General features: G+C 31.9%; 1 protein-coding gene across 1 annotated transcript; it reads left to right on the forward strand.

Moving 5' to 3' along the window:
- MMADHC (metabolism of cobalamin associated D) lies at window positions 1-27753 on the forward strand. The gene is made up of 8 exons (XM_074303478.1): window positions 1-95; window positions 399-509; window positions 5637-5781; window positions 10571-10788; window positions 13852-13960; window positions 15685-15815; window positions 23653-23739; window positions 25356-27753. Exons 2-8 carry the CDS (start codon window positions 501-503, stop codon window positions 25548-25550), a joined length of 894 nt encoding a protein of 297 aa, XP_074159579.1. The 5' UTR covers window positions 1-95; window positions 399-500; the 3' UTR covers window positions 25551-27753.
- Window positions 27754-27994: the final 241 nt, after the last annotated feature.

Below are 27994 nucleotides of genomic sequence, written 5' to 3' on the forward strand. Positions count from 1 at the left end.
CTCCCACCTTCCCCTGCGGTGATGACAACGCCGTAGCCATTTTGACGGAGACTAGAAAGTGGGGCTCCTGGCCTCCAGCGGCAGCTAGAGCGCAGGTAAACACTGCTCGCCCCGTCAGTCCCTCCTTCTGGAGCCTCCCCGGGAGTGGTCTTCGCCTCGTGCTCTCTAGTCCTTCCGAGCTGTCCTTTTCTAGAAGGCTTTCTCGGGCCCTGTCACACACTGTCACTGGGGAAGCAGCTCCGAGCCCTGGCTCCCCTACTCCGGGCTAGAAATTTGTGGGCGGGGGCTGTTGGAGTTCGGGATCCCAGCCTTGGAGCCTCTTCCGGGTGTGGTGGGGGTTGTGAAGCGCAGTCACTGCCGTCATCAACTCGTTCTTGTTTTTGTCTTTTCTCCTCTAGGAAGAACTTGCCATTTAGGAAAGGGGGAAAAAAGAAAGAAAAGAAAAAACCTTTTTTTTTTTTTTTTTTTTTTTTTTTTTTTAAATTTTCCTCTCACCAGAAATGGCCAATGTGAGTAAATACCGAGTCCTTAAACCGCTGGCGATAAGTGCAGCAAAACTTCGATTTTTGATGAGGGGGGGAAGGGCGGCTTGTTTTTGTCCGGAGAGGTGAGGATTCAGCCAATAAACTTTCATTTAGCCCCTGCCGTCCACGCCGGGCCCGGAGCTAAGCACTGGGAGAACACCAAAAAGCAGTCTGCCGTTCCCGTCCAAATGTTGGTGCTTCTGTAATGAAAGCCTAACGCAGCAGGAACCTAAGAATGGCCTGTGCATCAAATGGGAGTATTTCGCCCTTTTGTCTTCCCAGCGCTCAGCAGCGTGAAGAACATTCTAGACACTTAAAGTTTATTGATCGATTTGTTTGAGTGTTCTTAATATGATGGGGTTTGATCCAGTCCCTCCACTGAGTCCCAGTGTGTGGTGCTCTGCTTAATTGCAAAGCTTTTAGATTTATGGGTGCTATTCCTTCTCGCTCACAGGGCTTAAGTAGGTGCTTAATACATTTTTATTGAATTGAATTCAAACAGGGATCAAGTGCACTCAAAGTTTCCTTTCATGTAATCTTTGCCATGGATAAAGCATGCATTAAGTCCCACTATGGACCAAGAGAATAGAGAATATTCCTTTTTCCACATAGCTGATATGGATGTTTTATATGGCTTCACTTGTATAATGGGTATCATTACCTGCTTTACTTAAGGAGGGGATGAAAGAAGGGAGGTACTCTGGAACTTAATATTAGAAAATGAATGCAAAACAAAAATCACATAAATATTGCTTCTCGTAGATATTAGCAAAGCCTTTTAACATCACATTTGTTTTAGGAGAAAAAAAACCTTTGATTCTACTTAGAGTTTTTTAAATGCCATTTAGGAACCTAAATCAATTTTTATACATATAGTTTAAATATAGTACTTTGCATATATATATATATATCTTGCACTATAACAACAGAAAGCATATTCTCTTAATTTTGGAGGAATGTTTTCTTTTACAAAAATAATCTAAATCTGACACCTCATTGTGTATGTGATATATTGTACATGTCTGCTTGATCTGATTTATCTCTATGATTAACAACAACATTAAAATTTTATTTACATCATTTTAATATTCTTTTACAATTTTTGAGTTCCAAAATCTTTCCCTTCCACTTCCTTCTGTACCCACTGTAAAGGCAAGAAATGGAATATCAATTACTCATGTAAAATCATGCAAAATATAGTTCCTTGTTAGCTATATCTCCTCCCCAAAACATGAAAAATAAAATTTAAAAATTATACTTCATTTTTTTACTCATCATTCATTTGTTCTCTCTCTGGAAGTATGATTTTTTTTTTTTTCATAATGAGCCCTCCAGAATTGTCTTGTATCCTTGTATTGATCAATCTTTCATAACTGATATCATTACAGCAGCATTACCATTACAGTGCACGGTGCACTCTGTTTTTCTCACTTCTTTTTGCATGCATGTTTTGTCATGTTTTTCTGAAACCACTCCCCCTCATCATTTCTTATAGTAGCACAATCATATACTTCAACTTATTCTGCCATTCCCCAGTTGATTGGAGATCTTTAATTTGCAGTTCTTTACCACAACAAAAAGAGCTATTATAAATATTTTTGTACATATAGACTCTTTTTCCTTTTTGATCTCTAGGCTAGAGACCTAGTAATAATATTCCTGGATCTAGGAATATGTACAGTTTTATAGTTCTGTAATGTCTCCAGAAGGATTGGACCTGTTCATTATTCCATCAAATATATGTTAATGAGCCCCCTTTTCCCTGTTCCCTTCCAGGATTTGTCATTTCTGAGATATGAACTGGTACCTCTGAGTACATATATCTGAGTTGTTTTAATTAGCCTCTCTAGTGATTTAGAGCATTTTTATATGACTAGATAGCTTTGATTTCATCTAAAAACTGCCTATTCATATGCTTTGATCATTTATGAGTTGGAGAATAACTATTTTTATAAATTTGACTCAGTATATATTTGAGAAATGACGTTTTTATCAGAGAAACTTGCTGAAATTTGAGAACTACTTCAGTGTCTATGGTCCTTTTTGGACAAATGTAGTTTATTTGATTATCCTTTTCATTAATATTAAGTAATTAATATTTTTCTTTTGTTTTGTAAGACTGCTATCCCTGCCTTTTTTACTTCCAGAAAAGCATAATAGATTGTGTTCTAGCCCTTTTTGTTTTAAATGTGTCTCATATATTACATATGTTGTTGAATTTTTGTTTTTAATTTATTCTATTTACTTTCTTTTTATGGGTGAGCTTTTCCTGTTCCCTTTTACAATTAAGATTATTAGCTATGTATTTCCCTCCAATCCCAATTGTTTCTTTGTCTCTTTTCTTGTTTTATCTGTCTTTCCTCAAAAGCTATTTTGCTTCTACCTATTCCTTCCCTTAATCTGCTTTCTGTTGTATCATCCTTTTCCTTCTCTTCTTATTTCCTTATTGGCTAAGTTATATTTCTATACTGATTTGAGAGTGTGTGCATACATAGACTTACACATTTATATGTATATATGTATGCTTATACTGTTTATATGTGTTTGTATATATTTGTATTCCCTCTGAACCAAATCAAGCATTGCATTCCATTACCCCTCCCCATTTTTTCTTCACCGTAAGATCTCTTCCTTTCATGACTCTTTTATGTGAAAAAATTTTCTCTATTCCACCTCTCCCTTTTCCCAGTGCATCCCACTATTCTCATACTTTTTTTTCTTTTCTTTTTTTTTTTTTTTTTTTTAAGATCTCCAATATAATCTAATCACATTCCAGCCCTTTATCTATGCAAATTACTTTAGACTTCGGCCATTGTTTTTAACTTTTGTATCTATATACTTAGAAGTCATAGCACCTAAAGAGTCTGCCCTGGAAATGCCCCTCCCTTTTCTTTGGCTCTGTTATACTTCAGGTATTAAAGGTAAAATGTTAAAACTAGCTACTGTCATGTGATACTCCCTTTATTGTTGCTCTATAGTTATGCAAATTTAAAATTAAATTAAAAGCATTGAAATAACATGATTAAATTCATTTTTTATTGTTGTGGAAACACTAGTTAGATGAAAAGAAACTTAATATGCTAATGTTGAGAAAATAAATTAGGATAATAAGCAGTAGCCACTATTTTTCTTCCTTTTATTCCCTGTTTATCAGATTTTTATTCTATATTAAGAGTTAGGACTGTTATTGAATGTATTTTTGATAAATATATTAAAACTTACATTCCCAGTGAATGGTATCTGCTGCGTAGCAATTATGTTTATTCTAATAATGTTGCTATTATTTAAAACATTTGTAGAATTCAATTAAGATTTGAAAACACATTCTTTTCTGAGGCTTCAATGATTTTTGCAAATGGCAACATCAGTAGGAAAAGTGAATACTTTCACTTTAAATTTCCAGAGCAAAGGGAATAAAAAGTAACAGTGCTTTTGTGCATCATAAATTGTCTCTGAAAGTAATTTCAGATGTGTTCCAAAGAGTTATGGTGGTCATTTGGAATCTAGTGTACAAAATTCTTAAATTCCTATGTTTGGATACATCTTGTTACATTGTAACAATACCATGCCACCTTTTGAGTTCCCTTTCTGATAGTCTTGATGTTGCTCACTGTGAATGAAGAATTAGATGACCCTTGTCTTTGGAGAAACAGTCTAGTTTTGTAGTTATTTGTGTTTATTCTTCCTAGATTTTAATATACTTAATGAGTTTTATATTCCCATTAAATGAAAATATAGCATAGCTGGTACCTTGCTCATAGTTATCCAATGACTGAATCAGTGCATGAATAGTTAAATAAGACATTTACATAAGATTAAATGATTCAAGAAATATTGCAAAGCTATACATAATTAGGTGGCAATGATAATAAATGCTAAATGATTTAGGAGTGGGTGGGGGAAAATTGTTAGGGATCAGCAGTAGTGAGGAAGATTTCCTGAAAGAAGTAGTACTTGTACTTTTTACTTACCTATACATGTTTGTATTCTATTAGCTTAATAAAAGGAAGTAGCTTAGAGTTATAATGGTAAATGGGGACAAGGTCAGTTAAGTATTTTCTGGAAAAACAAAAATTGGAGGCAAACTTTTTTTTTTTTTTTGCAATTATCATAAAACCACATTATTTTAGGTCTATATTAAATTGTCATACTTTTGGTAAATTCTTAATCCTTTTATTTTCAAGACCCGGGTCTAGACTTTGGATAAACATTTTTAAAATGACAATACAAAGTTCATCATTTTAAAGCTAAGTAAAAGATCATTATAATAAATGTTACAACTTGAGGTTTTTGTCTTTTTTATATACTGTTGGTTTTTTGTAGATCTATTTTTATTTTTGTTCATTAATTTGCTTCATTATAATTTTAATCTTGGTTTATATTATATATAGCTCTTAAGTTAATAAGTAAGTCTTTCTAAATTTTTTTTTCACATTTAAGATCACTTTCTACTTTTTTTTTAACTTCAAAGAAACAATTATTTTCTTTATTTCAAAACTATCCCACTATTTTAAATCTTTATTGCCTCACCTTTAATCACCAGAATTTTCTACATTATGCAGTACTTTTTAAAGCAAATTTGGGCTGAGACCAATTAAGCTAATATTAGAGCTTATGATATGTTGAACAAGTGTGAATTAGTGTTTAGTTAGATTTAGTGTTAGGTTATTGTTAGACCTTACCCATGATGCTAAGCTCAAAGGTTTAGCCTTTTTTTCCTCTTAACCCTATGAAGACACCAAAGATCTAACATTCCCTAGTATTCTCAAAATGCTTACAAAAGGGAAAAGACTATCAATAGAATCTTCAGATCTTTACAGTCATCTTATATTTTTAAACATTGAAGTTTACTGTTCTAGCTTCTGGTTTATACTCTGAAAAAATTATTTATCCTTAAAAATCCTACTTAATATTTCAATAAAATAAATAATTTCAATAAATAAAAAATATAATTGGTTATATTTTGTTAAGTTATACAAATAAAAATCTTAATGGCAAGTTTTGGGAGAAGTTGTACTTCAATATAAAGTGTTTGCCAAGGAGATATGTGCAAATATAGAAATAGAGCATTTCTATTCCAATCTTTTTTTTTTTTTCCTTTTTTAATTTTAGGTGCTCTGTAATAGAGCCAGGCTGGTTACATATCTCCCAGGATTTTACTCTTTAGTTGGGAGAGTTGTAAATCCCAAAGCTTTTTCCACTGCTGGATCTTCAGGTTCAGATGAGTCTCATGTAGCTACTGCACCTCCAGATATATGTAAGTAAAAGATATTTTTATATAATTTGATTTATTTTTTTACACTTGCAGCAAATTATTTGAGTATATCCTCCCTTTCTCCTAAAATGGAAATATATCATGCCAGCATTATTAATTTCCACACAAATCTCATTCCTCATCCTCATGTTGCCTATACTGTGCCTCAGTTTCAAAAGTAAAATGGAAATAATAATAACATTTAATTCACAAGATTGTTGTAAGGATCAAATGAGATATTTGTTTTTAAAAAAAGCCTGGTATAAATAGAGCCTAGTACACAGTAGATACTAAATACTTATTCCCTTTTCTTCTTCCCCTTCCTGAAATGGCTATTTTGATTTGAAGTTTTAAAAATAACACATTTTATATCTTAAGAAATTTTTTCCTTTCTAATTTTTTTCAACTTGTCCTTATTAAATAATGAAGCTAGTATAATGCATAAAGTATTTGCCTGACAATAAAAATTTAAATTAAGGAACTCTACTTTTAAAAACTTCAACAATAGCAGTATCCATTTCCAGTGCCTGGAATATTTTAGGGGCTATATAAAATTTTATTTCATTCTTTTCTCTTCCCTAACTTCAAAGGTTTACATTAACTTTCTCCTACAAAACATGATTATTATATTGTTGCCTCAAATTTCTATAATTCTTCTACTTTCATTGTCAAACTTAATGTATGATCTGTATCTCTTGCCTACATTTTTTCACTATTCATTGTTATCTTAAGGCCTTTTTATAGAGGATCACAGATAGTAGGAGAACTCTGGGTGAGGTATCCAGCCCAGCAAGGAAACCTGCTGATGTATCTGGTATGGCTCCCCCCACCCAGGGGGCATCTTGGCCTTCCTGAGAAGTCAAGGGTCGTGTGACAACCTGTGTTGCAATTAAAGCAGAGTTATACTAATGTGACAAGGTGACATCTGCACACAATAGCAAGTTGTTTATGTGGACCCACATGCCCAGTTATAGTTAAACCATTCACAGTATGCTATAGTTATGTAAGAGTATTAGGGTATATAAAGCTGAGAGAATTTTGAATAAATGAACTCCTATTTGAGCATCTTCAACATTTCCACCCTTTCACTCCATACCCATAATCAGGATTTGGGCAGTCCTTTAGTGAGCAGGTCTGGACACCTTTTAATCTAGTTTACATCATTATTCATCCACTAACACTAAATTCTTTAGTCATCCTATTTGCCAACATGTAAGTACATTTGTTCCTGAAACTTTTTCTTTTATCTTCTTTTTCACTACACTATCCAGATTTTCTTCCAACTTCTGTTTCCTCTTTATATCCTTTAACTGGGTATTTCCCAGTGCTCAGCCTTTGGCTCTCTCTCCATTCCTAAGCCCATGCTTTTTAATTATCAACTCAGTTGGTAATTCTTTCTCTTCAACCCCAACCCTTCTTTCAAGCTTCATTTATCTGTTTTCTAATAATTACTGTAATATCAATTTAAAAATCCAGTAATCTCCTTATATTCAGCTAGTGTACAAATGAAGTCATCTGCATTTTTACTTACCAAGAAGTTAAAAGAAAGTTAGCAAAAATTATTAAAAAGTTTTTTTTGTTGTTGTTTTTGTTTTTGTTTTTTTTACTAAAAAAAATCTAATATTTGGGAATTGACCTTCCTAAAAATACATAGGATCAGCTTAAGGATAGTGGTAAAACCATAACAACTAGAAGGAAAATTAAATGTTCATGAATGGGCCAGATCAGTAAAATAAAAATGATAGTACTTTACAAATTATATGTAGTTTATGAAACTACAATGACAATAACGAAAGATTAATTATAGAATTAAATAAAATCTTAGTGAAATTTATATGGAAAAAATCAAGCACACAAGAATATCAGAGATAAAATGAAAAAAACTGATAGTTTTTAAACTAATAAAGCCTGCCCATCAGGATTCAGAATGTATAATAAAATAATTAGTAATAGTTTGGGTTATGGAGTACTTTGGGGTACAAAGAATAAGAATTACTTTTATTTTAGGTATAAAAAGAATTCTATATTTTGAATGGAATTACATAAATTATTGAGGGATAGGTCATTTTAACTATATTAATCTGATCCAATAATATTATATTATTTAGGATTTTCTTTAAAAGGGGGGGGAAAGGCATTCTACTTTTTAAAAAACAAGTATGTAATATCAAAAAAAACTATGTGGTATGTATGATAAAAATGTTAGGAAAGGTTTCAATATTTAATATGCTTAGTAGTAAAGTCGGCAACTTGGCAGAAGAGCTTAGAGCCATATTATAATGCTATATGCCTCTGGATTTCAACAGGTAGATGAGCTTAATTTTATTTTTAAAATTATATAAGAATTAAAAGAAAAGAAAAATTTATTCCAGTTTATGGAAAATAACTTTTTTCTATTCAACAAATAGAAATTATATGGGATGAAAGATATGCTTGATAACATTCAAATCAGAAACAATATAAAAAAATAAGATTGGAAGTGTTTATGGCAAATATAATTAATTGATTAAAAACTTGACATCTAAATCATAAGGAACTGTTGAAAAATTTATACAGTTAATGTCCAAGTCTGCAATAGATAAAATGATCAAAAACTCTAATTTTCCAAAGAGAAAGTCTGTGTTGTTTACAATCACTTGAAATAACTGCACTAGTTATCAAAGAGATGTAAATTAAAATAACTGTGAGTTGCCACATCACAATTGGCAAATGTAATGAAAAATAAGAACTCAATAATGGTAAAATATGGAGAAACTGGTAAATTAATTGCTGGTGAAATTAGAAATATATATATTTGGAGAGTAATCCAGTAGAACCCAATAAAATCACAAAAATTGTAATTCTATTTGGCCCAATAATTCTAATGTTAGTGATGTATGTTGTGTTTTTCAAGTGTCATAAATAAGAAAAATAAATTTATTAACATTTTCATTTAAAAAATTATTTGTAATTACAAAAAACTACAAATACGTACATGATTAACAGGAATAGTTAAATAAATATTATGTAATTTTATACATTAATGTGATGGAATTATGTAGTACAAATAAGGCCAACAACTAATAGGAACATGTAGGAACATATTTTTATGGAATAATGCAAATTTAAAAAGCAGGGTTGAGTTAAAAAAGATAAAAGGCATTTCTAGGTGCTTATCATATGCTATATATTATATTACTGTATTATATTCAATGCTTAGGCACTGTACTAAGAGCTGATGTACCAAGATTTTAAAGATATAGTCCTTTTCTAATTACCTTCTAAAGGGAAAATGGCACATACAGGAATGGATATCAGGGAGGAGAGTTTTATGCTGGGGAAAGGGCAGGGAAGAATGGACAAGCCCCATCTGTAAGATAGGTGAGTCAGAGATGAGTTAATTAACTTTACAAGGAGTAGATCATGGATTCAGGAAATCCCCAGTGTGGAGATCCAGGTCAGAAGCCTAATGGATGTTACAGGTCCAGATAAAGAAGAACAGGTTAGTGGCAGATGTTGAAATTGAATGGCTATATGGAATGTAAAGCTGTAGTACAATATTTCTACACCAAGTCTGAGTCCAGGGGGGAAAGGTTTAGGGGGTACTGAGGTACACCAAGATGCTTAGAGAGAGGGAAACCAGCCCAAGTCAGAAAAAAGCAGGTTAAGGAAAATTAACAATGATTCTGGAATCTTGTATTTCAGCCTGAGCAAGATGGGATCATGTAGTCTTTTGTTTTTCTTTAAAGAAAAAAAGTAAATACATGAACTATTATTTAGGGCTCAGGGGCCTTTAACTTCCATACGTTGAAATTAAGTCTAAATAATAATGATATAAATTAAACATTTTTGAAATGTTGGATAAAATTTAGTGGACATTACACTACTACCTTAATCTTAACTATTTTCCATACCAAACCTAAACAGATTAGTTAGGAAAGAAAATTGCAGGGAGTCCTATTTATCTCACTGACAATCTGAAGACCGCTAAATGTGGCTAGGAAATGGAAGATGCAGCATTAATGCTGCTTGTGTCTGTCAGGTGATTAATAACTGATCTTTTTTATTTGGTAAGACCATTCTTTTTTCCTTAAGTTCTATAAGAATTATGCTTAATATAAGTTGATGAAATGACTTTGCCAACTCTGTAGTATATTTCCCCAAGATGTATTTATAACCCAAGTAAAAATTTAAAATGTGAAAAAGCAAAAGGAAAAAATGTTGTCTGCTTCCATAGAGAATTAAGCCAAAGAATCTTATCATATTTTTATAATATATGGATTTCTTCTAAAGTCTCAAAAAACTTAATGATTTTCACCTAGTATCTATCTGACTTATATTAGTGGTACCATTATTTTCCTATTTATCTTGATTGAAAATCGTTAGAGTCTCCGTTGAGCCACACCCTGGAGGTAGGAAATGCAATGCAAAAGATAAATTTGGTAGATAGGAGAATTTTTAAAGATTAACTAAAACCAAAAAGTGTGGCTGTTTAAATACATTTACCTTTTTTCAACCAGGGAAAAAAAAAAAAAGGTAAATAAAACCCCCAAAACTGAAATGTCCATGTCTTATGATTAAATTTTTAAAGCATGTTTGTTTTCTAAGTAAACCTTGAATCTTATTTGACAAATAGAATTGATATAGATGGTTTATGCTCTTCTTAAAAGCCCCATTGTTAAGAACTTACCTGTCTCCTTCCCTCCCCTCAAAATGTTTTTTTTCAAAAGGATTTCTTTGCAAAAATAATAGCCATGACTTCTGTGCCAAAATTGGGGGGGTGGGGGGAAATATTATTTCCATATCTTTCCAGGTTCAAGAACTGTGTGGCCAGATGAAACAATGGGACCATTTGGACCCCAGGATCAAAGATTTCAGCTCCCTGGAAACATAGGTTTTGATTGTCACCTCAATGGGACAGCTCTACAGAAGAAAAATCCAGTTCATAGAACTTTACCAGATGTCCTAGCAGAGCCTTTATCAAGTGAAAGGCATGAATTTGTGATGGCACAGTATGTAAGTGAATTTGAGGTAAGAATTCTTATTGTCTAATAAAAAGGTAAAAATTGTATGAAATTACTTCAACTATTATAAATTGACAATTCAAGTATAATTTAGCTTGAGGTATTATCTGAGGCACTTAAGTGACTTGCATGTAGTCACAAAACTAGTATGTGTCAGAGGCAATTCCTGAAAACCTGGTTTTTCCTAACTCTAAGGCTAGCCTTCTGTTAGCTATCTGTTCTGTCATGCTGTTTTTCAATATTTGATATTCCCTAGAAATTTGCAGATATTATTAATAAGAAGTAGGTATACGGTGATACAAAATGTTTGCCCTTGTCTAAGCTTATAGTTTGTTTATTCTATAGATTCTGTTACTGCTTTCCCTTTCACAGCTACCTCATTTATTTTTTATATACTTTTTATCTATGTGAATTGGGTTACCTGTAAGAATAACAACTACTTGAGGGGAGATGCTATTTGACTTTTTATCTTTGTTTCCTCAAATATGTAATATAGTGTGACCTTTAGCAGAATTTTAACTACTTACTACTTGCTAATTGATTAAATTTGCATGATTATACTATAGCTGGAAGAGATCTAATGCAAAAGTATTCCGGACCCAAAAATATTAAAACTTTGGCTTTTAGATATTTGTGTTTCTCTCTCTCTCTCTCTCTTTTTTTTTTTTTTAATAAATGCTAATTAAGGCATAGTGTTTAAATATCTTACATAGCATGCTTATCATTATTCACATACTTCCAGTCCCAACTTTACTTTGCTATTATGGAATTTAGGAACAACAATTTGTAATTAATTCAGGTTGCAAAATAATTTCTCTGGGCTGTGTGTGTGTGTGTGTGTGTGTGTGTGTGTAAGCATATTCATACTATCCTATTTAATACCTGTGATACATATTTATCATCAAATACTGTCAAGAAAAGAGATAGGCTGAGGAAGTAGCAAAGTATTGCTTTTCATATAGTGTTCAGTGACCTATAGGAAGAACTTTCAACATTTTGAGTGGAGTCCTATAGAAAAATAGTAAGAGTATGTGATATGAATATCACATAATATGAGAAGGTATTATGGGAATATAGGGTTTTTTTAATATTTTTTTCTTCTGCCATTGAAATGTGTTTTACCCATACATCAGTTTCCATAGGATGAAAGCTCAGAAACTTAACAAAATTTAATTTGCATAATGCCCTTCAGGTGTCTCTTGAGAGAGAATCAGAGAGATTATAGTGTATCAAGTTAATCTTGATTTTTCTGTTATTAGGCACCCTCCCAAAAAAGGTAAAAGTGAAGGATCTTTTCAATAGATTTCACATTACTTACGACTATACCATAATATTAGCACTTATTTATCTGTAAATATTCTAGCTTTCTAGAAAGTTTTCTACTGTATCATGTGCATTTTCCCTTTATTCCTCATAATGAACTGATCATTATTGATTTTTTTTCCTTCAGGTTACATATTGTAGAATTTCAGTAACTAATGCCAAAATAATAAGAACATGGCTTTTTTATTGTATTTGTATACCCTTTATCTAATAGAAATACTTTAAAATATTGTTATCTTTTCTTATATTACCTTTATTTCTAAATACCTCCATCTAAAGACTTATTCTTTATTTTAAAAACATAAAAAGGGAAAGCCAATTCAACAAAATCAATAACCAAATTTGTTGGCATATCCAGTCAGTATATTTATAGTACCACCCCTGCAAAGAATCCGGAATGATAGTGCATTTTTTCATCTTTTATCTCGGACCAGATTTGATCTTTATAGTTATACATTTTCTTTTTTTGTCTCCTTCATGTACATTGTTTTCATCGAATATATTTATTTTTCTGATTCTGCTTCACTTTTATCAGTTTATAGAAGTCGTCCAGTACTTATTGTTCTTCATATTCATTATTTCTCACAACACAGTAATGGTCCATTATTATATTGACATACCACAATTTTTTTAATCATTCCGAGCTGATAAACTTGTTTCAGTTCTTTGCTACCACAAAAAGTGCTAATGTGAATATTTTTAATATATAAAAAATACATGTGAATAGATATAATTTACACACACAAATATAAATATGTACACATTTTCTACCTGTGTTTATGTGATTTGTATCTTTGATATTCTTACGGCATATGACTAGCTAGCATAGTTTTTTAGGTCAAAAGATATAGATGTTTTAGTCACTTTTTAAACATAAGTCCAAATTATTTTCCCAAATATATAGACTGAAAATTATTCTAAATATAATTTTTTAAATTCCCTATATAGAATTTTATTTTAAATTCATAATAGAGAATCTCTAAATTATGCCTAAAATTCCTTTTACCTCTCAAATTAGTGAGCAAACTCTGTAGGGAAACTCTTAATTTTAATAGAGTAAAAAATTATTTTAATTTTTCTTCAACAAGACAAAAAGGAAGATGAAAACTTAACTATATAGGGCAAAACTTGTATAAGTTGTGAGTACTTTCTTCATGTGTCAAGGATTAAAGAAAAGGGTGAGCAAGTAAAAATGTTTTTCTGTTTTTTTACTTGATCAGAATATGGTAATAAACAGAATATTTGTTCAAAGGCTAATACAACATGTTTAAACAATTAAGTTAGTCATTCCTTTGTACATAATGACAGCACGAATCTCTTTGTAAGTGCTTCATAATTATTTCTATTATCTCACACAAGAATCCCACATAGATTAATAGTGTCTTTGTTTTATAAAAAAGACAGTGAAATGTTACAAGATGATTTCACAAGTGTCACTGCAACATAATTCTGAAGTTTTTATAAATTTTGTAACCTGTTATATTTTCTGTTCTTTATGAAAATCAGATCTTGGAAATAAATATCACTATCACATTTATATATGTGAGACTTCATCCATTTCTTGGAAGAAATAGTTCAATTTGATAGATGTTATAAAAATGACTTGTTCACACCTCTACCCCTGTGTGATTAGAGCCTGGTTTTTTATTTGTTTGTTTTTTAAATCAAATTAATTCAAGTCAATTCATTAAGAATGCAGATGATTTGAAAGGCAGGTTTTATCTACTTACTATTTTATTCCCTTTAGGGCAATGATGCACCTGTTGAACAACAGGAAATTAATAGAGCAGAAACTTATTTTGAAAATGCCAAAGTTGAATGTGTAATACAAACATGTCCAGAGCTTCTTCGAAGAGGTATAGTATATTTTATCCTCTGTGACACTGATAACCAGATAACATAGGTAATTTTCTTACTATTGGAAAATGCTCTCTCTAATCATGATATTTGTTTAAATCTCATTGATTTAATACATCTTTGGTATTTGAATGCTTTTACCTTGACCACAGCAAGCACTTTTCAACATACCTCATAATGACATTCCTCAAGGAGGAATTCAGCTTTGTCACTTTTGTGCTGTCCTTTTTTTTTTTTTTTTTTTTTTTTTAACTTTGGAGTAGAAAAATGACTGTACCACATAAATAAACATTAACAGTGATTATTAATAATTATTAATTCACCTACTATATGCTGTGCATTATTATAGTTACTAAAATACCAAAAAAAAAAAAGCCACTGTCCTTAAAAAAATTTCATTCTATGATGTGAGCAAAGGCAGGAAAATGGTATATACGGGGACTAACTGGCATCTAGGGAGAGAGTGGAGGGAAGGAGGGAAAAAGTTGAAACAGAAGTTTTTGCAAGGATCAGTGTTGCAAAATTACCTATGCATATGTTTTGTATATAAAATGCTATAATAAAAAATGTTTAAAAAAAAATTCATTCTACCAGACTGTGTTTTATGAACCTTGGATATGATTCTAAAATAAAGTAATTTGGAAATAAATTTAGAAGTTTTGAATTCATCTTAGAAAACCACAATTTGTTCCTCTTTCAGAAATCGTATCTTTTAAAATAATTGGACTTATTTTAGGTGTAATTTTCCATTCTTAAGTGCAAAAAGTACCTTGTAGAAAGTGCAGTGTTTTTTTTTTTTAGATACTAGAATAATATGTTTCTTCCCTAAATACTTTGCTCACATTCTGATCAAACTCTACTAAGATCATTCTATTTAACTTTCTTTTAAATACTTTTAAAAGATTTATGATATCACTGGCATTCACACCCCTCCACAGAGGCACATTGCAATTATTTTGCATTCAATGAAGGACCTATATGAGTTGCTATGACCAAAGAAAATTGATCATTTTGGTGATAAACCTCTTCAAAATTCAAATAAGCTTTCCCTCAGAGAGTCTATTGTTTTGTCAATATAGCCTCCAAAAGCCAAGGTTACTTCTATGTCTTGAAACTTTGGTGAAGTCTAGTCTGTGGAGGATAGGGATGAACCCAGGTTTTAAACATAAAATTTCAGTCTATTTCTAAACAATCTGAAGGAGAAATGATAATTGGAACAGTAACTGTTATGGTTATTGTCATTATCATCATTATTGAGAAGCTGCAATATCTACTAGAAAAAGTACTGGACTCGAATTAGAAAAGACATAATTTCAAAGATACCATCTCCATCATCACTATGATCTTGCCTCATCTGTTAAAAATGAGATTATCTCCAATATTTTACTTTTTAAAAATAATTTGAGTAAGGCTAACAAGTAGGTTGTTAAATAAATATAATTATGACAACCCATTTGAGTTAAATAATTTTCTGGAAACTCTTTGGCACTCATTTTTAGAATCGAATAAGAAGAAAATAAGAGGGGCAGCTAGGTGGCGCAGTGGATAGAGCACCAGCCTTGAATTCAGGAGGACCCGAGTTCAAATTTGGCCTCAGACACTTAACACTTCCTAGCTGTGTGACCCTGGGCAAGTCACTTAACTCCAGCCTCAGAAAAAAAGAAAATACGACTAAAATTAGAATTTTTATATCCATGTGATGTTAATTTTATTCTTTCACTAGATTTTGAATCAATGTTTCCAGAAGTGAATTCTGGTAAACTAGTGGTACTAACTGTAACACAGAAAACCAAAAATGATATGACCATATGGAGTGAGGAGGTTGAAAATGAAAGAGAAATGCTGTTAGAAAAGGTATGTATGCCGATATTTCTTGCTTTTTTTTCCCCCAGAGGTGGATATGTAATAGATTTGTGGTGTACTTGGCATAAGGAACTAATGTGGAAACTATCCACCAGTGTTGATTGACAATTCATCTGTAACCTCATATTCTTAGAGATTTGCCTGGAATGTTAAAAACTTAAACTTGTTTCTCCATGGTCATGCAGGACTCCATCCTGTGCCTTTTTTAATTCAAAGTCGGCATGCTAGGCACTTTACCATTCTGCTTTTCCTCTACCCTCCTTTTTCTCTTCTATATACTAGTCTATCAAAATGTTTTTACATTTTTAAATTATAACCTTTAGTTATATCCATTAATAACAATCATAGCTGCATTTATATTGCACTTTATGTTTTTAGAAAGCACTTTACACTTTCATTTGACCCTCATAATTATCCTATCCATTGGGTATCCCCATTTTACAGATGAAAAACCTAAATTTCAAAAGTTTGAGGAGCAAGATCCTGGTTTTCCTCACTTTTAAGCCCAACTCTTTTCTCTGCTTCATTCTGCCTTGTATTATGTTATAGTCCACAGTGATATAGTAGAAGGCATGAGGTGGTGCTCAGTATTTTAAAAGAAGTGACTATGCCCCTTCTGCTCTTAATATAGATGAATAAAGTAATGATTATAGATGATATTTATATAGCACTTAAAAAGTTTACAAAGTGCTTTACATTGTTTCTTTTGATCTTCATACCAACCTTAAATACTATATTTATCATTCATATTTTGTAGTTGAAAAATGAGGGTAAGAGGCAGTTTGAATTAAAGATGCCTGGTAGATCTCTGTTGGGCCCTAACTCTGACATGGTAGTGTAGCTGTAAACTACAACATATCTATTAGATCATTTTGAGAAATAATTCCACTGGACTTGGGAAGAATGAAGTTAAAAGTCTTTAATTACACACTACAGTAGTGAGTATTCTGTAGAGTAGGAATACTTGGAATCAATAGTCTTTTTAATTCCTGAAACACAGGTCTCTCTCCCTAATTCCCCATTAAGTACTACAGAGGCTACAGCCTATCCTGAAATGCCCAATCCACCAAAGTGAGTGTGAATCTCCACTAATTCCCTCATTAATTCTCCTTCCCCTCTCCCCTCTAATGTAAATCCTTAATTACATCTTCTCTTCCACTTGTAGTTAAGTCCCCACCTCTTGTGTTTCTTGTTCTAAATCTTGACTTTTGATACATTTTCCCTTCATTTTCAAGTATAAATCCTCCACCCTCTTTCCTTTTATTAGTTTTGTTTCCATCTTCTATGTCCTAACCTCCACATCCTTATATTTCAAGTTCATCATAGGTTTCATAACTATGGAAACTAAACTCTCATGCAATTCTCATTATCAGTGGTTCTCAAATTTAACAGTTCAGTTTAAAATGTTATTGAGGATGCTCCTCCTGGTTATGTGAGTTGCATTTTTTTTTCCCAATAGTATTTTATTTTTATAAATATAATAAAGATACTTTTCAACATTCATTTTTATTAGACTTTGTGTTCCAAATTTTTCTCCTTTCTTCCCTCCTTCCCCCTTCCCTCTTTCCTTTCTTCTGTCCAAATAGGATATCATACCCTTACCTATACTTGCCCTCCCCAGACATCTTAGGGTTTACCAGCTGGATTTCTTTCTTAAGGACTATGCTTTAAACCAAAATCACTCTGATTCTCATTGATTGGCTACAGTAAGTCTCAGGCTAAGCTCTGTCTGGTTATTGTTTGGGTCCTGATTGAATATAAATAGAAATCATTTCTTCTTTGGCCGAAAATCCTGAGAATCTTCCCCTCCTAGATTGACTGATTTATAGATTTTTTTTTTTTTTTCTGGACCAGGTGAAAGAGAAGATTCTTTGCCTCAGTTGCTAGCTAGTTTTAATTATTGAATGAGTATGGCCTCAGTCAGACTGATATCTGTTGAACCCCTTAGTTTCTTATAAAGGCCAAGGTTTCTCATTGCACCTAGGGCTATCTCCAGTTGTCCTTATAGATAAGGCTACTGGACTCAAATGGCTCAGGAAGAGAAAATGAGGCAGGTCCTTGTACAGCCCTCCTTTATCTAAATCCAATTTACTTGCACATCATGGCATCACCTCTCTAATGTCATGGTTTCTTCAAGAATGAAGGACAAACAACAATCTCAGTGCCTTAGGCCAGTAAAGTCAAACACAAAAAGGGAACCACTAAAGCTATATAAGAATCCCTACAGGTGCATATTAACTTAGAAAGTCACATATTGGTATTTTGTTTGTTCTATTGTATTTTTATTTTGTTATAATTTTGCCATTTGCATATTAATCTGCTTCTGAATATACTTGTACTGGTTCTGAATACATTTGTAAGTTTTGTGAACTACATTTGAAATTTCTGCCCTAGGCATTTCTTTTTAAAGCTGTTAAGTTATGAATTAATGTTGGGCTTCATAAATGAAGAGTCCCTGAACTCAAATCCTTCCTCTGTTACTTCATATTTGTGTGAATCAAGTATAACTCAGACCCCATCATATTGCTATTCCCATCTATTGTGATACTACATTACTCAAAGCTTCATGTACTTCCCCTTTACCTTCTTTCCACCTTTAACTCTGAGGAAAATAATATACACCACAGGACCAGTTCCTGGACTGTATGTCCATCCATCAGTTGCACTGAAAATCTACTCAATCTCTCATTGTCACATCCCTGAACTTCATCTCTTCATACACACACAAACACCCTCCAGTCACCATTTTTCTTTACTGTTTTGTCTTAACCTAAAGAATGCAAGTATTTTAAAGCCAAAGACTGTTTTTTGTTTTTCTATTATTCCCAGTGCTTGGCTAGTAGTAAATCCTTAATAAATGCTTTGTCATTTATCCATTTCAAACTGTTTTGTGGAATCTTATAAAGACATATAGCTATTGTAACATACTACAGTATTAACAATAACTTCACAACTGAAATTTTTTTGTCAGATTACTGTGACAGAATTCTCTCTTTATAGAATAAGTATTTATATGTGTGTGTGAATGTATGTGTATGCACATAAATTATTGTCCAGTGGAGGATTGCTTGTCATAGATAGTGTATAATTAAAAGTAAATCAGATCTATTCCAGTAGATGGCATTGATCTCATCAGCCAGTTAGATATACTGCAACTCAACTCTAACATAGTGATATCATTTTGGTCCTCTTCAAGAACAAAGGACAAGAGCAATGTGTGAGATTTTGTAGCTTCACTTTATCCTTTAAAAACTCTTGTGTCCTATCATCCTCTTCTGATACGGTTCTTTTGTGTTAATACCACCACAAAGAAATCAGAAGTACATGTCTTTGTTTAGTTCTCCCTAACTTTGTTCAGAATTATGAGTATTAATATTTTAGAATGTTCAGAGAGGGGAAAAAATGCCTTTATGATTGTCATTACCAAATACTGTAAAGATTACAACAAAAAATAATAAGGTTATCAAAATTGCTGAAGGGGTGGGTATATGTATGTGTGTGCGTAAATACTCTATATTTGAATCATTTTGCACTTTTGTGAGTTTTAGCATCATCTAATCTAGTAATGTCATAGATTTTTCTGTTGAAGTCATTATAAGGAGGTTGAATATTAAACTTAACCTTAGACATGAAAGTTCATGACAGACAACTATTTAGAAATATCCTCAAGAAAATTGTTTAAAATTAATCTTATTTTCAACAAAATCATGTTTCTGCTAGGTAAGACTAAATTTTATTTTGCTTTTTATTAAAATAATTACTGTAACAAAGAATCCAACTTTATTAAGACTGCATTCTTTTCTATAATGACTATTTGATTGTTTTCACTATGTAAAAGAGAAGAAACACTGTTAGTTCAGGTTTTTTGCTTGCAAAAATTGTAAATCTAGTTTTAGTGCTTAAAATCAAAAGTTTTTTTTTTTTTCATGTATGGAGAATAATCTAGAAAGTTACTTCAGAAGTTGCCTAGTTTAAAGAGTACTGACCAAAAATCCCCTCTACAAAATCTGCAAATGGTCATTCCACCTCCACTGAAAAATACTTTTTAGTGAGGGGCAATTTTACTACCTCTAAAACAACTTTTTTATTTTTGGATTTTGCTAATAGATGGCTAATACTAATGTTGGGTATGCATTTTAGAGCTGAATTGTCAGATGTGATCCACAACTCCTCCCCATTGCAGCCCAAATCAGATTAAAATGTAATTTGTAAATATTTAACAATATATATAGTATGCAATAAAACATTAATAGCATCATATTTTTAATATCAGTATGTGGCCCACAGAGATTCGTATATGTATGGATTAGTAATCCCCATTTGAGTTTGACACCAATATTCTAGGTGACTGGAACTAGAAGTGATGATAATATTCAGTACAACAGTATTAGCAACTGATAAATTTAGCTGTTCTCAGTGGTACAGTGATCCAAGACAATTCCAGTAGACTTGGAATGGAAAACGATATCCACATCCAGAGAAAGAACTATGGATACTGAATGCATATAAAAGCATACCATCTTCATCTTTTTTGGTGGTGTTTGCTTTCTTGTGTCTTTTTTTTTCTTTTGTTCTGGATTTTCTTTCATAACATAACAATACAAAATATATCTAAAATGATCATACATGTATAACATGTTAAATTGCTTGCTGTCTTGGAGAGGAGGAGGTAAGAGGGAGAAAGAAAAAGCTGGAACTTAAAATCTTACAAAAATGGATGTTGAAAATTATCTTTACATGTAATTGGAAAAATAGAATACTATTAAGGGAAAAAAAACATGAAAGGAGGAGCTAAGGGAAAAAAAATCCTGAAATCTTGGTTTAGACTTATCAAAATGATTATTTTGCCATCTCTTGCTAATTGTACGATATTTTTTATTGCAATAGGAATCCATGATGTGATACAATAGCATTTCAGCATGATTTCACCTCCCCCCCCCAATATTTCTTAAATTGGGAAATGCTAATGAAGATTGTACAATGCATAAACATCAAAGTTTGCAGGGGTTTAAAAAAAATTAGTGCATTTTTTTTTAGGATAGTATATTTTAAGTTTTTGTAAGATTTCAACAGTATCAAATTGAAATTTACTATAAAACTTTTTAAAGATTATGATATAAGTAAATAAAAATACAGTACAACATAGATAATACGAATATGTGGTTTTCTAAGTTAATATGCACTTGTAGTGATTCTTAGATGGCTTTAGTAGTTCCCTTTTTGTGTTTCACATTACTGGCCTAAGGTACTGAGATTTTGTTTGTCCTTCTTTCTCAAAGAGCATTACGCCATCCGGGAGATGAAGTCATAACATGCAAGTGTGTTGGATTTAAGTGGAGGGAGGACTGTGTAAGGTCACCTGCCTCACTTTCCCTTCCAGAACCATCTGAGTCCAGTGAATTTTATAATTACAACAGCAACAAAAAGGATCTCTATATCTGACAATAAAGATTGAATAATTTGTTGTATTTCCAATATATTGGAACATAATGCATTTAAGAGCAATGGGCATGATCAACTCAGCAAACGTTCTATTAGAGATGAGGGTGAGGCCTCAGGAGGTTAAATGATGTGCCCGTAATCACACAAGTGGTTAGCATCAGAAGCAAGCTATGAGCCTAGGTCCTAACTTCAGAGAAAATGCATTTGCCATTACAAATATAGTATATAATTTTCATACTGAGCTACTCAAATCAGTTGTCAAGTCTTATTGTTTTTGCCTTCACAGTATCTTTCATATAGCCACCACCCACTTCTAATTTAGGCTTTGCAATTCCAGTCTCTGAAGGCAAGAGATAAAGAAAAATTAAGAAGCAAAAGGAGAGTATAAAAGCTGGCTTGAAGCTTAACATTAAAAATACTAATAATAGTCTTGGCAACTGGTCCCATCTTTTCCAAAAAAAATAGAGGGAGAAAAAAATGGAAGCAATGTCAATTTACATTCTTGGGGTCAAAAGTCACTTCAATGGTGACTGCAGCTTGCTTCTTGGAAAGAAAGCTGTGATAAATCTGGACAACAACATCATTGTCAAAATAATCTTCCTAAAGTATGTCTCTGACTTCACTCTCCTAAGGAACTTTGAGTTGTTATTCTTGGGCATTTAAATCTGGCTCCAGTCAATCCACCTTTCCAGATTATTTCATTTTATTTCCCTTAACAGCTAGGTGGCGCAGTGGTTAAGAGTGCCCCTCTTTGGAGTTAAGAAGACCTGACTTCAAACACCTAACCTCAGACACTTTGCAGCTATGTGACCCTGGGCAAATCACTTAATTTCTGTTTGCCCCAATTTCCTCTTCTATAAAATGGGGATAATAATAGCACCTACCTCATATGAAATAACAGTTATAAAGCTCTTAGTGCAGTGTCTGGCACATGGTAAGCAGTATAAATGTTTTCTTGTTATTGTTATTATTTAGCTGTATTCCAGCTAAACTGATCAATGTGCTTTTTTTTCTGAACTCAATGTTTCATCTTTCACCTCCATGCATGATATGCTTGTCCTCCTACCTCTCATATTTCTTCAAATCTCAATCTGATTCCACCTACTTTTACCTTACTTTTCCTCTACTAATTATTAATGCTCCATCTCCAAATTTCATTCTAAGCCTTACTACTTTTTGTTTTGTCCCCTAGGTAGGTTTTCCTTTGGGGAAAAAAAGAAAGACTTGTTTGATTTTGGATTTTGTATGTCTTGCAGCTAGCACAGTGCCTAGTGTAGCTAATATAAAGTTTGCTGAGTTGATCAAATTTATATCTGTTGCTCTTAAATGCATTATCATGTTCCAATATATTAGATATACAACAATTATTCCATCTTTCTCTATTGTCAGATGTAGAGGGGGTTTTTTTTGTTTTGTTTTTTTGTAATTACAAATAACATTGTTAAAATATCTTTTTTTTCTTTTTGGATAATGATCTCAAAATTTAATCCCAATAATGAATATCACTGAGCCAAAGGGAGTGATTATTATTATCATAATTCTAAATAAACTGCCAGATTGGTAAAAAATCTTTTTGGAAAATCTTATGCAATACTACCAGCTATGTGTGGGTATATCTAGTTTTCCATTATCCCACCATCATTTCATTTTTGTCTACCTCTATCAATTTGGTAATTGCTAAGTGGTACATAATAGATATTTTGATGTTGGTTTGCTTTGATCATTAAGCACAGTAAGTACTTTGAGGTTGTTATTCATGTTCTTTTGCTTCAGAAAAGTGTGTGGATGGGTGTGTGTGTAGATAAGATAGATGCTTTCATATTTAGTTTAAATTCTGAAGAGATTGTAAGCCTTCAAGAGCTTGGATTCTTTTAGTTGACATCACAATTTTTAAATACAGTTTTTAATTCTTATTGAAATGAATCTGGGAATATTCATTCAAGGAACAGCAAGTGACCCAGTGTTTTCTCTCTTAATATTTTATTTAATACTCATACTCCTACAAAGATGAATGTTATTGCAGGCCATTTGGGGATATGTCAGAGGAAACTTGGGCAATTATCTTCACATAATTTTGAATTATAGTTCATTGAACAGAAAGTAAATTAGAATATTGGCTGAATTTGTAAGGCTTCTTAAATAAAGGTTAACAAGTGAGAGATTATAATCAGCTTTAATGATCAAAGCAGTTGTAAAAGGTACAAATCTCACTCTTTGCATTTGGCAAAAATATAGACTAGTTAATATTCATTATTAATGTTAATTCTTAGTATTGCTAGTGGTCTTTTCAAAGCAAGAGATGTTCTGTTCAAGATTTTATTTTATCGTAATAAAAATTGACTGTAGAATGATGTCCTAAACATTTTATCATTTATTTGTCTTACAGTTTATAAATGGTGCTAAAGAAATTTGCTATGCTTTGCGTACTGAAGGCTATTGGGCTGACTTTATTGATCCATCATCTGGATTGGCAGTGAGTAAATAAGTTATGAAAGCTAGATAGAGTATTTGAGATTGGAGAGGATTGAAATGGGTGGATACTTTAGAGTGCTAAAGAGAATAGGTATTTGGGGAGGTTCATTTAAACCTCAAGAAATATTGCTTAAAAATCATAGTTGAGTGACACTTGGAAAACTTCTCATTCCAGCTTCTCATCTGCACTTTGAAAAGTCAACATAATGTTTGTTTTGCAGTAAAATAAGCATTTACATAAGTAATAATCAATATTAGATCACAAGGAAACCTTTCCTGGTCTTCCCAGGATTATAATAGGTTCTGTATCTCTGTTTTATGTGTCTAAGATGGTTTTATGTTGTCTCCCCTATTGTTATGCTGCTTAACAGCATAGACCTTTTTTTTGCTCTTCTTTGTCTCACTAGTATTTGGCACAGTCCTATGTACCAAGCAAGGCATAGTGAATATGTACTGATTGTTGTGGATTTAATGGAACATTAGAAATCTATACTGAGTTAAATTGGCTTTCCTAACAAAAGACTCCAAATTCTTTCCATACTCCTTTTTTTTTTTTTTTTAATTTTCTGAGGCATTTAGGGTTAAGTGACTTGCCCAGGGTCACACAGCTAGGAAGTGTTAAGTGTCTGAGACCAGATTTGAACTCAGGTCCTGCTGACTTCAAGGCTGGTGCTGTGTCCACTGTACCACCTAGTTGCCCCTCCAAATTTTTTAAGGAAAAAACTAGATTACTGAAAGTATGTATTAAGGTCATCCTTGTTGATATTTGGAATGCCAACATTTTTAAAGCTTGATTCTTAGTAAAAACTTATGATCAATTAAGTTACTTTATGATTATTTTTAATATTTAAAATCTCAAATTTATGTTTGTGTATTTTAAGAACAATGAATTTATTTTACACTTCAAGAATGTCAACCATAATAAAATATTACACATGTACAGAATTTGTGAGAAATATCATGATGTAATCAATTCAAAACCAGCCTTTAAAACTAGGAAGACTGAATTCAAGTCTTGCTTCTGACACAATGGCTTTGAAACAGAATCAATGTACTAGACAAATCTCTAAAACTATAAATTACATGAAAGATGCTAGCCTGTTTAGGTAGCAGGAGTTTTCTCACTTGAGATTTTCATATAAAATTAAAATCACATATCTAATTCCTGTCCCTTTGAAAGCTATTGTAGAGTGAAAAAAATCATTACATATTTTTATCTAAATACAACTGACATAAATTTAATATGTAATGTAGCAAGCATTTTTCTTTTGCCAATTAGGGAAAATTACAATTAGGTAATGCTTAAAATGTTACTTAAAGGAGAATATAATGATGGAATTAAATATGATATGTGATAGATTTTGTTTTCAAACAAAGACGAAGGGTAGAGAGCAGTATTTTAATTTAGAGGAGCAATTTTTCTCATTTGTAATTATTTTCCTTGTTTCTTAGAAAAAGAGACATTATTCTGTATACATCTTAATGGTTTCCTTGTTTTTCAAGTAAACTTACTTATGCCATTTAGTTAATATCCATTTGGTTTAGAAACAGTTTATTCCTATTCATTGGTTCCAAATAATATATATCTTCCTTACTGATTTTTTTTTTTTCTCTTAGTTTTTTGGACCATATACAAGCAACACTCTTTTTGAAACAGATGAGCGTTATCGACAATTGGGATTTTCTGTTGATGATCTTGGCTGCTGCAAAGTGATTCGCCACAGTCTTTGGGGTACCCATGTGGTTGTTGGAAGTATCTTCACGAATGCCACAACTGATAGTTGCATTATGAAAAAATTAAGTGGAAACTAGGTGGCAACTGCATTATTTGTACTTGACACTTTATCTATAAACTGTCAAAAAGTCTTCAGTTTTTTAAAATACTCATTTTTAGGTTAAAGAAAAAAATATTTATTTCAACATCTGTAAACATAAGAGTTTATGTGATTTATGAGATTTTCAAAAAATGACAAATGTTCACTCATATTTTTGTTTAATTCTTGTTAACCATCTACATTGTATAAAAACTGATTCATATGGATCCAAAACTTTATCTCATATTACATGTTTATGCAAAAAGAGTTTTAGCTATATCTTTCTTATATTTGAAATTTTCAGTTTTACTTACATCCTTCCAAAAATAAATCACAGGTTAAGAAGATGAAGATTATGTTTCTTTTCCCATTGTGGTATATTTCAAATTCATTCCTAAAAGATTTTAAATTCAAACTCCTATAAATATTAATTATTACAATTTTAGTAAACTATAGTTGCAATATTTACGTTCAGGTTTCGCCATGTTTATTGGAAAAGCAAAACTTTTCTACTTTAAAAAAAATTGGTCTTGCTCAAATTTTAATATTTTCATCTTTTTCACTCTCTATAGAGATTTATTTTGTGTCAAGATGCATACATCAGCATTATTATTTAACTTAAGATGTTTTAGACCCTGGATTTAAATATGTTAGAATGTAGACACATGGTTATTATAGACAATTTTTGTTTCCTTTGCCAAATCTAGTTTTGTGATCCAGTGATAAATCGAAACTGTTGCTTGTTACAGAATACCTCAGTCAATGACAGAACTTATTTTTGACAACATAAACTTGAAAAGACTAATCTTATATCACTGGTCTTTTGCCAATAGCTACCATGAAAATAATAAGAATATGTAACTAATTCCAGAAAGTATTCATTGCTCTTGAGTTCTATGAGTTTAAAAAATGGGGATATTAAACACCTATTTAATGATTCATGGAAATGAAAGTCTAGTAGTATTACTTTCCTTGATTAATACTTAGTTTGGGAAACAGGTGATATTTATGCTTATAAAGAAAGTTTTCTTACCATTATTGTAAAGAAAAGCAATGATTCTCTTTTTTTCCAGTACTGAACATTACAGTCAACATTTTTTAAATTGACTGCCGAATGAGAGATTGGAAAAGATAATCCCTAAGTTTCTTTTTAGCTCTAAACATTCTATAATTCTAGATGGGAAACCATCTCAGTAGGACTCCTAATGAATTCCTAAGGGTCCATGCTATGAAATGACCTCATAATGTGGTTCTTTTTGTCAGTAAATAGTCATTTACATTCCCAGTGTTTTTAAGTATTTCCTTCTACTTCATATTTTACCTATCTTTTAATGCATTGGTACTCCTCAAAATACTATTTTTTTACTACTTTGATCTGCCTGTATTCATCAGCTGGAGCACTTGATTTATCCTTTCATATTTACCCTGTCAGCTGAGAGTACTATTTATCAAAAAAGAAAACACCCCATTCGAGAGAAAGAGATTTACTGCTGTCTATGTACTAGATAAACAAAGCATTGAAAAATACTTGTTTTTTCTCTTTTGTTGATGATACCATTACCAGCAGTGTGGCAAAAAAAGCAAGGACTTCTTGTACAGTTGTATGCTGTAAGAAATAGTGTTTTGACAAAGTTGATATTTAAGATAGTCAACATGGAGAGAAACTTGTCTCCAATGAATTCTATGAACACACTTAATCCTTCCATTAGGAAAAAGTGACAATTACTGTCTAATAAATGCCTGTAAAATAACTCAACTCTTATTTTTCATCACACTCCCTTGACCGTTACCCTATGGTTAAGGTTAAGAAACATACTTGCGAAATTAGTGAATATCCAGATCAACTACTGTTTTAAAAAATAGGGTGTTTTAGTTTAGAGTCAATTCAGTGACACTGACAAATTCAACTTCATTTATCTTGAAAATATCTCTTTTTTCATTTTTTTAATTTATGTACCTACTTTGGCAGCTTAAGTTGTACAGTCATCATTTTAATACTTTGCACAAACTGTATGACAAAAGGTTTCTGTATTATGCCAGTAGTATAACCGTACTTTGCCATGTCAATATCCAGAAGGTCCAAATTTGTATTTTAAATGTTTCATTTCTGCTTTTATCATATAGTATACAGTGCCTTGACTATTAAATAGGATAATCACTGCGGGGCTTATAGATAGAAATAAAGATCTTATTTCTACATTTTTACAAGTAGAGTTTCTTATGTCTCTAAATCCACCTTTGAGGGGTAGTTCTGTTTCCTAAATTAAAGAGGATGAAAGCAACAACATATCCATTCTTCAAAAATTTGTTTTTAAGTCTAGGTTCTGAATTAAATTGTATACACATAGCTTGTCAAGAAATAGTCTTACTTTAAAGGATTCATTCTGTTAAAAGAATGGAAACCAAAGGATTTATGGGCAACTTTAGTATTAAGTTATCCAT

Source organism: Sminthopsis crassicaudata, chromosome 3 (genome assembly GCF_048593235.1).
Source record: "Sminthopsis crassicaudata isolate SCR6 chromosome 3, ASM4859323v1, whole genome shotgun sequence".
In the NCBI taxonomy this organism is placed as follows: Eukaryota; Metazoa; Chordata; class Mammalia; order Dasyuromorphia; family Dasyuridae; genus Sminthopsis; species Sminthopsis crassicaudata.